At 45.9% G+C, this 14,304-nt stretch overlaps 1 protein-coding gene across 7 annotated transcripts in view; it reads right to left on the bottom strand.

Annotated features, from left to right (window-relative positions):
- LOC117754168 (rho GTPase-activating protein 21-like) overlaps positions 1–14,304 on the bottom strand; it is a 69,819-nt gene that overhangs the window by 8,194 nt on the left and 47,321 nt on the right. For 3 of the 7 annotated variants that reach the window (XM_034572916.1, XM_034572915.1, XM_034572912.1), the window contains 13 exons: positions 12,280–12,372; positions 11,092–11,170; positions 10,495–10,549; positions 8,859–8,882; positions 5,425–7,381; positions 3,045–3,194; positions 2,834–2,936; positions 2,712–2,748; positions 2,258–2,377; positions 1,730–2,029; positions 619–683; positions 363–511; positions 12–154 (listed from right to left, as the gene is read on the bottom strand). In XM_034572916.1, coding sequence (XP_034428807.1) covers positions 12–154; positions 363–511; positions 619–683; positions 1,730–2,029; positions 2,258–2,377; positions 2,712–2,748; positions 2,834–2,936; positions 3,045–3,194; positions 5,425–7,381; positions 8,859–8,882; positions 10,495–10,549; positions 11,092–11,170; positions 12,280–12,372 — 3,275 coding nt within the window. Of the gene's footprint in view, positions 1–11; positions 155–362; positions 512–618; positions 684–1,729; positions 2,030–2,257; positions 2,378–2,711; positions 2,749–2,833; positions 2,937–3,044; positions 3,195–5,424; positions 7,382–8,858; positions 8,883–9,285; positions 9,687–10,494; positions 10,550–11,091; positions 11,171–12,279; positions 12,373–14,304 lie in introns of those variants that run through there. The other 4 variants (XM_034572914.1, XM_034572913.1, XM_034572917.1 and 1 more) reach the window with 4 other exon arrangements.

The raw sequence follows: 14,304 nt of genomic DNA, 5'->3' as shown, positions 1-14,304 counted from the left end.
TGAGCACAGACCTTGTTTGACAGTGCAGGAGGACAGTCGTCCAGCCTCACTCCGAACGTGACGCCAGGAGACGGCTTCTTCTCGAAAGGTTTCCTCATCAGCCCCGGGATGCCTTTCCTCCATGTCCCTTTATCCTTAGGAGGGCTGGTGTCGTCTGCGAGCACAGAGCGAAATAATGAGAATACAGATGTTTTAATGTAGAGGTAACACTTTACTTCTACCCTGTCACAACCAGCACCAAGGAGGTTTGGTTGGTTTGTTTGGAAGCAAGATTATAATGCAGGATTTATGTTTTTAACCTTCTTTAACATTGAGACATTAACACTGTAGTGCACGTAATGTTTCTCTTCCTCTTTTCCTACCTTTGTGCATGTTCTTCCTCTCCTGCTCAGGTTTGGGGGAGTGCGGACTTGTTGCTTTGGTCTCTCCTTTGCCTCCCAGCAGCGTCTGTCTGATGCTCATCGACTGGCGAGAAGGTTTGGGCGACTGCTCCGTCTTGCTGCCTGTGGGACTGAACGAGACAAGGACATGAACGCTGAGTGAGCTTCTCTGCACAGGACGGCGTGAAGTTCTCCACAGTGTCAGGACTCCCCCTCCTCTCCTCTCCTCCGCCCTTACCTCATCAAGGTGTTGTACTCCTTGATCTTCCTGCTGATGAGGTCATGGCTGGTGAAGACGCCGTTCTAAAAAAATAAAGAAAAGAGGAGGGAAGGAAGGAAAAGGGGGAGCGGAACAGAATGGACATGGGAAACAAAAAATGATGGTTAGTGCATCAGGTGCAACATCTTCCTTCGACCCCCCCCCCCCACCTAGATACAGTGGAGTGAGCGAAAAGAAAGGAAATATCCTGTCTGGGATTTTAATATATGCTGGATGCTAATGATGTTTGATTTAGGGCAGATCTGATTGTCACTGTCAGATAGTCAGTGTGTTACTCTAAATGATTCCCCTTTTTGCTAGGGACCCCCTGGAACCACCTCAAGGGCCCTTGGGGGTCCCCGGACACCACTTTGAGAACCGAAGTATTAATTGAAAAGATTTGTTATAAATTTAGCTGCTAAAATATTTCTTTCTTAAGCAAAACAGGCTACGGGGTCAAGAGGACACGAGCGCCATTGAAATGAACAATGGAATATTCTACAGTATTAGAGGTAATGTTACACTGACAAGTGATATAACAGAGGATGTTCCCTGGCACAGTGACCTGCACAGAGACCCCGAGGCAGCTGCCTTGCTGAGAACTGATGAACTGTACAAGCTGCCAAAGTCTGCAAATAAAATCATAATAAAAGTAGAATTACGGCCGAGCAGTTGTTCGCCTCCGCCAACCTGTCGGGTCGCGGGGGGGAGTTACAATCTCCCCTTCTGCTCCCGAGTGATTCTGCAGAACAGTATTATGTCACAGTGAAGTCGAACTTTAGCCTTTTAGATATTAAATGTCATCAAACAATCATTTTTATCGAATAAAACACTTTTCTGACGTGTGTTCTGTGACGTCATTGTGACCAAAAATCGAATCAGTTCATCTTTGAGTCCAGGTGAAGATTTGTGTAAAGATGTTCCCTCAGGGCGTCTCCTGAGATATCACTGTCACGGTAAGAGGACTCACATGCAACCTGAAAACTTAACGCCTCCAGGTTTGTTTGACGAGCAAGATTACACAAAAACAACTAAACTGATTTCCACAAAATTTGGTGTGGGCTTGGTTCTCGTGATCCCTGGTTATCACCTCCTCATCCAGGTTGCTGTTCTCCTGGATGACTCTGATCCAGGCCAGCATGTCCTCCCGGTCCTCGGCCTGGAACAGGTACTCGCAGTCCGACGTGGTCAGCCGCAGCACGTTCTTACGCTTGGTGTCGCTGTAGGAGATGTCAATCAGACAGGCCTTGATGCTGATTGGCAGGGCCTCGTCCACCGCTTGGCAGTTGGCATGAGCCTGCCCTTCCTTTTTGTCTTTATACAAGCAGAGGTAGTTGCCCCTCAACACGGCGTACATCTGCTTCCACGGGCGCATCCCCCCACCGACACGCTGCGGAGAAACAGAGTTTAACAAAGCAAAATAGAAGTTAAACAAAAAAATATGCTGCTATTGATGACATCGTAAATACAAGACCTCAGGCAACAAGGTCAAAGGCAGATTCAAGTTCAAACAGATGATATCGTCAAACCAGGTCAGACTCACTACTGTTCATAAACTAAGTTATGGGTCATGTAATGCTTATATACGATAGGAAAGCTGAACAGAGACGGTGCACACCTTTCCCTTATCTGTGTTCAGCTGCTTGAAATGCAGCAAACCCTCCTTGGTGGCGTCGCAGAAGACATCAGATGAAGAATCTCTCCTGGAGCCTGAATCTTCTGACGACCTGTCGACTGCCTGCGATGGATAAGAAGGTGAGAGGAAACGTTAAAGACAGAAACTTCTCACCAGTCAAACCATTAGCATAAATCAAGAGTTATACTGGTGCGTCTCAATGTCACATTTTAAAGGATCTACCATATTAAGGTTGATTACGAAAAAATACACGTCCACACCCTCTGAATCAATAATCTACCAAAAACCAGCCTGACGTTGCTTTTACAGACGTCACTATTTCCTGTAAAGTTTAATCTTCTGGGTGTGACCTAACGAGCTGATAAACCCGGCAGGTAGCTGCTGCACAGAGCTGACGAACAAATGTATTGTTGATAAAAATCCAGACTGGACTCACCCTCCGAAGACCTTTCAGACCAGGTATTAAAGACCTCCTACATGAAAGAGACATGAAAACATAATTATACTGAAAGAGCTGGAACAATATGGAGTAATAATCTTTTGTGTGAAGCCACTCACCCTCTGCTCTCTTCCCGGTAGTTGTCCAGACCTTCATCGTACGACTTGGAACGCTCGTTTTTTGTTCCAGAATCTGACTCAATAATTGTGAGACGGAGAGAATCTATTAAGAGAGGGTCAAACAATCATTTAAAAAGTGGCCGTAAGCTGTGATATCGAGTTCAAACTGTTGCCGAATTTCATATTCTGCGATAAAATAGAACAACAGTACCTTGGTCATGTGACAGCTGTCGACGAAAGACGGGGGATGGCGAGGTGGGGCTGGGTGGGATGGTGGTGATGATGGGTGCTGCAGATATGACGGCAGAGGCAGGGATGTGGATGGTGCTGTCCAGGTCCAGACTGGGACTGGATGGTTCGTCTACGGACAGAACAGGAGGAATTTAGCTTCAGGGCGAGAAACAAAAATCCATCTACTGAATGATGAAAAACATTTGTATTTACTATTTGAAACCAGGGACCAATCGTGTCAAAAACAACAAAGAACGTCTAGTGTTAAATCATCATCACTGTGAACTGCTAATACACCAAACAATAGAATATATTGCTTTAAATGGAAGGATGGGCAGGATTCTACTATGCTGACCTCATATACACCTTTGTAATAGAACATCATATTGCAAATTAAATAATAATAGATACACAACGTCTCATTCATCACCGCTATCTCAACTCGACTAATCTTTTCAGCAGACGGCTGTAAAGTGCTTGCGATAACAAGCTGAAAAGAAAAGAGCGATGCAGTCAGAAAGTAAACACGCGTTCCTTCTCGGATAAGCTGGAACACCTTTCCTGCTAAATACACACGTGCAACGTGGTCGGCGAACATTACACCCTCCCAGACAGCGGTGTGTCATAACATCTGATATGCAGTATCAGCACGATAGCGAGCCCTAAAAACAAATTGAGAGACGCGCACGATGAACAAACACTGACAGAAATGAATCATATCTGCGGCTGTGGTGATGCAGGCAGCCACATATTATGTTCCTGAACACTGTCTAGAATTAAATAGAGCAAAAAGCTGAATACTTCTTCGTATTTATTGTCTTGTGACGACAGGAGGAGATTTCTTTTTTGGTAAACTGGTTTCAAATCATTATTTTTTATGAATTCATTTAAGGAAATACAACTGTCAAAGGATTAAATTCCCATAGATGCCAGTGCACATCTGCTTTGAAATCTCTTTCCCCTCGAACCTGGAGAGATCATCTCCCATGACACAACAAACCTCTTTTCTGAAACGTCAGACCGATGACTATTGCATGTAATCACTTGTTTGTATAGCTTTTATTCTGTTTCTGGGAAGACGGTGACACCCACTGATGTCTGACACGTATGATGTCGACATCAAGACTTTTGGGGATGTGGAGTGTCCAAAGGAAAAAATCCAACCTATTTTATTTTGCTGTTGAACTGAGATCGACTGGACAAGAAATATTCAGCCTATATCAGATACATAACTAATACTAAACTCATAAATTATTGTTACTACACAGCAGTTTTGTATTAATTAGACAAACACATAATATTAGTTTTTTGAGATCAGGCTCCTGTTTACACGTTTTTATGCCGAGCTAAGCTAACCAGCTTTTGGCTCTAGCTAATAAACGTGAAATCAATTTGATGTTAGGCGATCGCTGCTTTAACTTTTTACCTCACATTCTGGAAAAGAAACATCTCTGGTGTTAAATAAAAACACTGGGAGGTGCAATGATAAAATCAAATCTAGATCTAGATGCACAGTAAGTGTTTGTGTACACAGGAGGGAAATGGTGCTAGAAGACGATAGGATTAACCGCTGCAGGCTCTCGGGACAACAGGCGAATACGAGAGCTGCTCTCATTGGCTGGTTATGAGTCACCAATGGCGACGCGGCCGTGGATGCGAAGTTGAGTTCTAGCTTGTTGGGTTTCTGTCTGCCAGATGTGAGATGACACAACAGAAGCCACTTCAGACAATACTTCAGTTTGAACAACACAACAAGTGAAATCATGCTCTGCTGGACTCTGACGCTCAATGGATGACACAGAAAACAAGGCGATGTTACAAGTTGCACGTACTTCAGCAGCACAGAGATGTTCCCAGGAAAAAATGTGTGTCAGACTATAAAGTGTAATTGAAGCGGATTGCTGCAGGAATGACCTTATTTCTCTGTTATGTCACAGTCCATTAGGGCGACATTCTTAGGTTTCTCTTGCTGTGCAACACTGGGGGGGAATATGAGACATTTCAGAGAGTGGGAGGGCAGGTCTATTGAGTGTGTGTCTGTGTGTGTGTCTGTGCTGCACGACTCAGATGCCAGAGAGGTTTGAATACGTCATGGTTACCTGTAGAACAGTGTGACACTTACACAAAACAACCACACACCTGACACAGTGTCATCCTGAGTTCAATGTGCCACAACTAATTAGTTTAAATTCCTACAGGACACTTTCTGCTGTGACTGGAAATTCTGCTTTTTGTTTTTAATTCAACACAAGCACTTTCAACAAAATGTCTTGCTGTTCAAGAATAAACACACTAACTCTGTCTGCTATGGAGACACAGTTTAAAGAGAAGGTGGTTCTATGGATAAGGTGCAGTCTTACCTATAAAAGGGATTGAATCCAGGGAGTCATCAAGGTTATTGGATCCAGACGTGTGTCGTGTGTCGCCCAGCCTCCTTAGATGCATCTCCCTACAGCCGTCGTTGGACATCCAGCACATTGCATCGGCAGAGCCGGCCTTCACCAATGGTGGTGACCTATGAGTGACTCCTCCACCGCAGTCATTAACGGCTAGTACATAGGACGGAGGGCGAATGTGAGGAGGTTCGGTTTTCTTGTCTCTTCTTAGGACCACTACTGTTGCATCAGGTCCTTCTACTCCCTCTGCAAGACCGCCATTAGTTCGTACAGGTGAGCTGGTGGATGTGCAGGTTTCTCTGACCTTTGGCTTTGGGGTCACAGCTCCGTTGCTAGTGGAGGTACCAGAGGAAGCTCCAAGTTGTCTCTGCATGGGCAGTTTAGAGGACGGACCAGAGCAAGAGGAGGACCTGGCTGCCAACCCGGCCTCCAACCTATTCTCCATTTTCAGACTGTCAGCCCTGCCCCTGAGCTGGAGGTGCAGAGGGGAAGGGTACCCCAGATGGTTGCCACTGATGGCAGCTCTTTGGTCTTTAAGAGGGTCTGTGGTTTTGATAATGGGTAAGGCAGGTAAAGAGTCTGAGATGGCACTTTTCACAGGCAGACGTGAGGGTCTCATTATGACCCCGTCTGTCCTTGGTGGTATTACAGAGTCTGTTGTACCTTTAGTAAACACAGGAGCAGCTAAAGGTGAGATAGATAATCCACTTCCTCGCCCTTCGTTCTCCTGTCCAGGGAGACTCCTGTTTAGATGAGGTAAAACTTTCAGGCCTGCTCCCTGCCTGCCGGCTCTGGATTCCTCTGCCTTGTCAACCCCACCTGGCTCAGCAGGCTGCTGGCCCAGGTAGTCGCAAGACCGTGCCCGAGGTTTGGTAACTCCTGTCGGGGAGGAGAAGGGCAGAGCGTCCTGGGAAGAGCTCCGAGGCCAGTTCCTGTTTGGTATCGTCTTCTCTGTTCCACCTCCAAGCCTCTCTTGGGAGGCGCTACGTAATGGAGTTGTCACTGTAGTACCCGGACTCTTTGCATCCATCCCACGGTCACTGGATATGCTCCTCTGTCTGACCTGGGAGGCTGATGCCGCTCTCTGGCTGGCGCTAGAAGGGGGAGGCGTACGTTGCTGGGCGTACGCAGAATTAGAATTAGCAGCTGCACGCAAGCTGTCCAAGCGCTCCTGGATGGTGCGGCAGCCATACGTGTGCAGCCTCTTGGCGTCAATGTAATCCTTATAGGTTGTGTAATTTCTCCAGTCAATGTTCTGGTGTGGGGAGGTGGATGAGGCTGTGGGAGAGGGTGAGTAGTGGTTGGTGTTGGGTGAGACAGCAGTGGAGAACGTGTCCGGCGATGCAGCAGCGACAGGTGCCCGTGCAGGCGGGGTTAAGGGGTCCGCATAGATCGCACCAGGTCTAGAACTTGAGGACGGGGAGTAGACCGGACTTTCTACGGGACGGGAAGAGGGACACTGCAACTGTGCACCCCCAGGTACTGAGGGAATAAGGGGTCTGGGTCTAGCTGATCCAGAATCTGGTGGAGAACTGTACCGGTTTTCCTCTGTCCTGTGACTGGGGCCCGCCCGAGCAACCCAGGGCCCCCTGTCAACTGGATCAGGAGGCATGGCTACTGTCCTCACATTGTCATTACAGACACACACCACAGTCTGAGACTTTGATGTCTGCTGGGGTGGGGGTGACGGCGGAACAGGGACTTCCACGCGGTGACTCTGTTCAGTGGTTGCCCCTCTTCTTCCTGGTCCCTGAGCTGGCCCTCCAGGGGTCTCATCGACCGGGGCAGGCTCTGATGCCTGGGCCATGCCCGTAGCCTTCACTTCTATCCGAGGGTAGCATATGGGAGGGGGCTCGGGGATGTTCTGCGCATTTCCGCTGTACGCCTCGTTTCCTTTGAGGTATGCATCCTGGGAGTACGCCTGCAAGAGATTAAAGGACATTGTGTCACTTAGGTTGCAGAGAGGTTTGAGAGCAGAAATAGATACACATTAAACTGCCAGAGAACATCGCGCCCAACCCGGAACAGGATACATTAGACCCCTCTCAACAACGTTTAAAAAAAAACAGGGAGTGCTGCAGAGCTATTTGTGAAGCTATCAGACTTCTGCCATGAAAAATATGCTGCAAACGCACATCCAAAAATAGCAGACAATACAAAGACTGTTCTATTTAGGCCCTCGTTTGATTTTCCTGCTCAGAAACCACAGCTGTAGGGCAACCGATTTTTTAAATCACTCGATATACTGACACATCTATAACCTGACACTTCATCTCCCTCAGTATCAATCTGTTTGTTTGTAAAATACCTCAACTGCAACACCGCAATGTGGCTGCTTGCATTTTCAGAGTAGAGAGAGAAAGGTAATCTGAGAGTGTCACTTATTGACAGGAGGCTCAGCTTAATGTGATGAGATTATCAGCAAGACAAACAATGTGACTGCAGTCCCTCAAAGAAGTGTAAGTGACGGACCCACAACTGGATTCTGCCTTTCCATATAAACAGCATGGTTAAGAGACACGGCGTTCCAGAAATTCTTTTCCAAACAAACACAACAATTGTTCTCGAAAGTTTCTCAATCTCTCTCCTAGGAGAAGGCAAACAAATATTACAGTATGCCATTTTACAAATTATCATAAAAAGCACCAGATGTGGGGGAAAAAAGAACAGCAAATAGAAAAAGAAGGCTGGAAAGTCCAGAATAAACCCTCGGAGCCAGAAGTCAGGATTAAAGCGGCAGGGGTTTACCCACCTTTGGTGCCCGGAGGCATGAGGAGAGGGAGAATGGGGGACGTCTCTGCCTGCGGTTGCCAGCTAACGCTACTTCTGTCAGCATGGCTCTACAACTCTACTGTCCCTGTAGAGACTAAGGTACTTTCCTTGAGTAGAACTCGGAGAAAACCCCTTAAACTTCGCTAGAGCTCGCTCTCCAGTTAAGTATCGTCACGGACAGCCTCAGAAAAATCTCCTGGTTGCACGCTGACCTCGTTATATTTCCTCATCCTCCCAGCTCAAGAGCCCTTGAGAAAATGAAAAGGGAGAGCGCTACGGTGCTGGACTTTAATCGATGGCCCTCTACCTGAGGTGTCAAGTTACAGCAGCGGTAGGTCTGCAGCCTGGTGCCTCCCTCTGCATTTGCATAAACCATGCAGGGAAATATAAACTAATTTCTTGAATGAGGAAAGTACAGAACAAAATGTTTGAGGTCTGCTGACAGATGATATCTCTTTTTCCAGTGAACTCATACACTCATCCCAGTAAAGGAGGGGAATTACAAATGGGCTTTTTTGGGAGTTTGCCACCGACTACATGTGAAATTACAAAGTCAGAAACCTGCGAATCATCCGGACAGAGAACTTAAAAGGAAAGTCATTGTTTAGTACAGATTCCCTTCTTACCAGAGCTGTGATATCCCTGGAAAACTGCAGTCCACAGGTTAGAGAAGCAGAGAGGAGAATAAAGAGAAGTAAACAGGTGAACACATAGAAAAACGAGCGATACACAGACAGCGATGGAGATGACACGTGGAGAAAGACAGTGACTTCTAGCACAGGCTAAAAATACATCGTGCAAAAGGGTCGCAGAGCCGAGAAATCACAGTCTGAGAGTGGAAGAATAAGAAAGAATGAGAATAGAGGTGAAGTTCAGCAGTGTTGGTGTCCGTCCTTCACGGACCTGAATATCCTCTGAGTCGCTGTGTGCTCATCCCCGTTATTTCCTTTTCTTACCCCCCCCCCCCCCACACACACACACTGCTGTTACAATACGCAGGTTTTCTCTCCTCTCAACACACTCAGCATTTTTTCCCTGTGCTGTCACTCTCACCTGCTCACAGCGGCACCTCTCCTCCCCCTCTCTGGCTTCTGAGGCATTTCAGTCGCACTCACTCAAACACACACACTCTCTCCACTCGCCTCCTTCCACTCATCTGATCGACGCTGCCCTATCGTACGTTCACTTTTGGGCGAGCATAAACACACGCGCTTGCCCGAGCGACACTGGCTTCCTCCCTCCCTCGCTCACTTGCTCGCTCCTGTAAACAGTGTACCGAGAGGAGAGTCAGCTGACTGCAGCTGCACTCCCTCCGGTAGTGTGTGGGCTCCATGCCTCCGAAAACAGGAAAACATAAACACATTTAAAAGCAGACACAGACACCTTTATGCATATAACGCTGCACGGCTTGATTAATTATAACTCTGCTGTGATAATAGTAATTTCTTAGACACTAGTATGTGTAGAAAAACTTAATTTTTATTGATGAGGATTAACTGAGAGTGAAATCTGCAGTTAAATGTATATTGTTCTTTAAAACTGACTTTGTCTCTTGGAACATTTAGAGCAGTTTGACTCCTCGGATTGTAAACAACTGTAAAATAAAATTTCCCTAAAAATCCCCGGCTGGCAAATGAAGCTTTAATTTTAACTCATGCGTTTCTCAATGGCTCATTTGAAATCCTGAGCCTTGTGAGTCCTCACTCATTCCAAAGTGCCAAAAGCAAGTTATTGTGGCATCTGGTAAGCTGCGGCCAAGCTAACAAGCTATGTGAGGAATTTAGCAACACAGTGGGATCTGACTCAGTTCTCCGCTCCAACAAAGAGGATTTCTCAAACTGGGGTGAAAGGCGTCGTGTGGCGACTGGTTTGACGTGGTCTGGTGCTGCGTTATCGTCTGTTGGGGCTGACTGATGGCGTGGGCTGGCTGTGTGTGTGTGTGTGTGTGTGTGTGTGTGTGTGTGTGTGTGTGTGTGTGTGTGTGTGTGTGTGTGTGTGTGTGTGTGTGTGTGTGTGTGTGTGTGGAGTCTGGACACTGGGTCAGTTCCTCTGTTATTAGTTTTTAAATCACTCAACACTGAGGTTGACAGTTTTAGAAACGCAGCCACCTGACATGAGACGATCGACACCAGGCTTCATGGTCCAAGATCAGAAAAAGACTGGAGGCATGGCAGTGCTCAGAAAAACTAACCGTTTCCACACAATAAAAAACAAAAACATATTTAAAAAATAAAAATCATCAACTGATGAATGAATGCTTACCAGCTGCAAGATGTCCTCATCCTTTGGCATCACACAGAGCTCCAGTGAGGCATCGCTGATTGATGCAAACGTGAGGGGGAGATGGGAGAAGGAGAGAAACTGTTAGAACAGAGGGTTCAATCAGAGGAGAGCCATGACAAACGTTTTACACGTACAATCCGACCCTCTACAGCTGCGGGTTAATGGTGTGTGAAAGTTACACGTGCATTTGTCAGCGATAAGGAAACAATCTTTGCAAAGCTGAGAGTGTTTTCTCAATAGAAAGTTTCACAACGGTTCTGTATTATTTTCTGTGTCATTAGTTCACAAACACGCAGCGAAGCGATGGCGGTGAAGAGATTAGCTCTTGGGCACCAGAGTCTGAGTCAGTCAGTCTTAAGGTCAGGGTCTGATTCATCGCATTGGGCCCCTGTTGATTCCGATGATGTATGATTATCAATATAAACTAAAAAATGTTTTTCAAGCTGGATTTGGAAGCAGAACAGGGTCACAAGTGGAAGGAGGCGATAATGCAAATGTTCAATTACTGGGCATTTTCCTGCTTTGCCTATTCTTCCTTAAAATTAACCATAAAATTAAACGTTGGCAAAATCGTACCTGTTCTGGATCAAGGCTATGACTTGTGAGTACGTCTTTCCAATGATGCTCTCTCCATTCACCTTCACAATACGATCCCCTGCACAGAATCACAGAATAAGTAAGTTACGTTTATTTAATATGACATCCTGCAAGTGCTTGACAAGAGTATAGTTCAAATTCATCAGTTAAAGAATCAAACAAAAAGCATAACCACATAAAACAGTAGGAAAACAAGGCACAGGCCAGTTTGAATAAATGAATCTTTAGCTTCTTTTTGAAGGCGTCCACACAGACTGTGAGATCTTATGTCAATAGGAGGAGAATCCCACGGCTTCAATTCACCGACAACCCGACGAACTCAATGACCGACCGGGTCTGAGAACTCGACTGTTCAGGACAATTATCTGGAGTCCAGTCAATACGGTTATTGACCAAGTGAACTCCTCCGCGGCTTCTTCTTCCAGCACAAACACACATCTGCTTTTAGATCAAAGCAGAAACACCAATACTGGTTTATTTGAAAGACCCCATGTTAGGATCCATCCTGTGTTAGGATCCACATCCATTAACATTTCCTGAAGACGAGAGGTGAGTTCAGGAGAGGAACTAGATAATTGTGGGAAAACAGTACACTCCTCCGTCCCGGGAGAGGAAAGGAGAGTGATCAGATAAAGGCAAAGGGCTTTACAGGATTTGTCCAGGGCCACTTGACATTTCCAGTATTACAGAGCGCGAACCTGGCAATAACGTTTACTGCACGGAGCTTCAGCTGTCACCAACATTCCCGGGAAATGAAAATGGAAAAAAGAGCTGATTAGTTCTTTTCACCAGAGGGGGAGTCTGTTCGAGTATTTTCTATCCTTCATAATAAGAAATGATTTGTGGATTAATAAGAGAAACAAAGTGGGAGATGCAGTTGATATAACAGTGTGCATATTACACTTTGTTCAACCTCCCACAAAGGAGCCATCTGTTATTTTGTAACCCATCTCTGTTTTGCCTGGCAGGTTACAAGGAAGTGGAATTACCTAGAGAACAGATGTGAAGAAATCTTGGCATCAAGCGGCGATTTGGGGTCAAATGTGAGACGGTCGGAGTTAATCTCAAGACCTGCCAGTTAACAGGAGGAGTGCAGCGATCTCCATGGAGACTGTGTGTTGCACTGTATGCCCATGTATGTGTGTGTGTGTGTGTGTGTGTGCGTACCTGTACAGAGTCCAGCTCCGTGGGCGGGGCCTCCCTCCTTCACTTGCTTGACGAAAATGGTGTCCATTGGCTCCAGACGGTTTCGCTGTCTCCCTGGTAACGAGAGAAAGAGAGAGAGAGAGAGCACATGCACTCAGTGAGGACGAGCAGCAGTAGTGGAGAGAGAAGTAGGCCATGTTACACTGGAGCTGGAAATTCAACTGCACCAACATCAGTTCACACGTTTCCTCTGGTTTCATCTTTATCTTCTGCTTGTGCTATTTACTGAGTAAGTCTAATGAAGCTCATGCAGAATGTTTACGATAGAGAAGTTCATTACAATTTCAACGCTACTGAAAAGAAGCACATCTGAGTTTTGTTGTACATACTTTATATATTTCAGCGACTTCTTGCTGATGCTTCGATTGCACCTTGCTTTTCTGTTGCTTTACAGAAAAGCGAAAAATATTAATGTCCCAAACGCTGTACATCTGTCTTTCCCTCAAACAACACATCCACTGTCCCTTGACGCATCCTCTCACTGCCTCTACTCCGCTGTCAGATGTGTCCTGAGGTGCAGACAGTGACGGGGGGGTCAGAGTTTGCCGACAAGGCTGCATGCAAGCGAGACACAAGGGACTTTGGTTTCATGTGGCTCACAAAACACGACGGCACAACATGTCGTGTGAAGTGCACAAGTGTATATATTAATAAAAAAAGAAAAGGGCACAGAAGCAGAGTGACTGTGTTTGTGTGAGTCTGATTTTAAAAAATATAAATTTGTCTTTTCCCTGAGCCATAAGCTTCAGTCTCATTTGGCCTCAGCTGCCTTTCATGGCCCGCAGACTTAAAGGAAGTGCAACATCTGAGCATCCCACTGTTCTGTCCTCAGGGGGACGCCAGGCACGCATGCTCCCTTCATGAATGCCCCGCTTCTTGTTCGCACAGCAGCAGATACATGCATTTATGACCCAGAGGCGCCCGGTGAAATCAGTGGTGCGTGTGTGTGTGTGGGCCCGATCGACTGGGGTGGAGCAGATGTGGTGTGAAGAGCGACGTCAATGGCGACGGGGGGCAATGAGTCTTTTGAGAACCAGTAACATCAGTCTCAAGCCCCAGACTGGTCGCCAGCGTGTCGCACAGCCTTGTCACCTCAGATGTCCTTGTATCTCATGATTGTGTGTCGTTATGTCAGTGCGTTCTGCTGCCCCCCCCTCCGTGTGGCTGAAAATGTTACTGCATGCTGAGGATTAACATTGACGACATGCAATGTTTTGATCTTCCATATGATAATCATCTCTGGGCAATAGAAACAACAGAGGAGAGATTAGAAGGATAACTGGCTGATGGAGATTTAATCCTGACCCTTTTTTAAAATCAAATTAAATTGTATTTGTACAGATCATATTCACAAATCAGTATTTGCCTCATAAAGCTTCACAATCTACACAAGGTGCGACATCCTCCGTCCTTAACCCTTGACTAGTGTGAGGGCAAATAAAACGTCTTTAAGGGCCTCAGGAGGACTTACAAGAGAGGGACTCGTCTCATGGACAAACAGGTATAACAATAACAATATTCATAAGCTTCATACGAAAAGACAGTGTTGAATATAAATGGAGAGATATAAATGTTCACTGTTACTGGGGAAATGTTGACAACAGCTGTAAACTTCTTTTTGATCCAGCAGAAGGCAGTAGAGGACATAAAATATCTCTATGAGGGACAAACTGTATTTATATTCCAGGTAAGGCGACCGAGGGGTCCCAGGGGTCGTGAGATATTTCCTGAGGGATGGTTTAGAGAAAAATATGATTGCATATATTCAAAATAAAATTACATATTTTAGACTGGTGATTGTTTTTACATAAAATTGTGTATACAAGTGATAAGATCGTATTTAGAGTGGATGTTATTAAGTGTGTTTGTGAGAATCAAAGTCAGTGTGCACATGCTTGCAAAAAACTCATTATTGAAACGGCAGAGAACCAGGGATCTTACTGAATCACCTGGTCGCTGACGACATGACTTCAAACTTCAACCTTA

Source organism: Hippoglossus hippoglossus, chromosome 20 (assembly GCF_009819705.1).
Source record: "Hippoglossus hippoglossus isolate fHipHip1 chromosome 20, fHipHip1.pri, whole genome shotgun sequence".
In the NCBI taxonomy this organism is placed as follows: Eukaryota; Metazoa; Chordata; class Actinopteri; order Pleuronectiformes; family Pleuronectidae; genus Hippoglossus; species Hippoglossus hippoglossus.
This window is presented reverse-complemented; position numbering and strand designations above follow the sequence as displayed.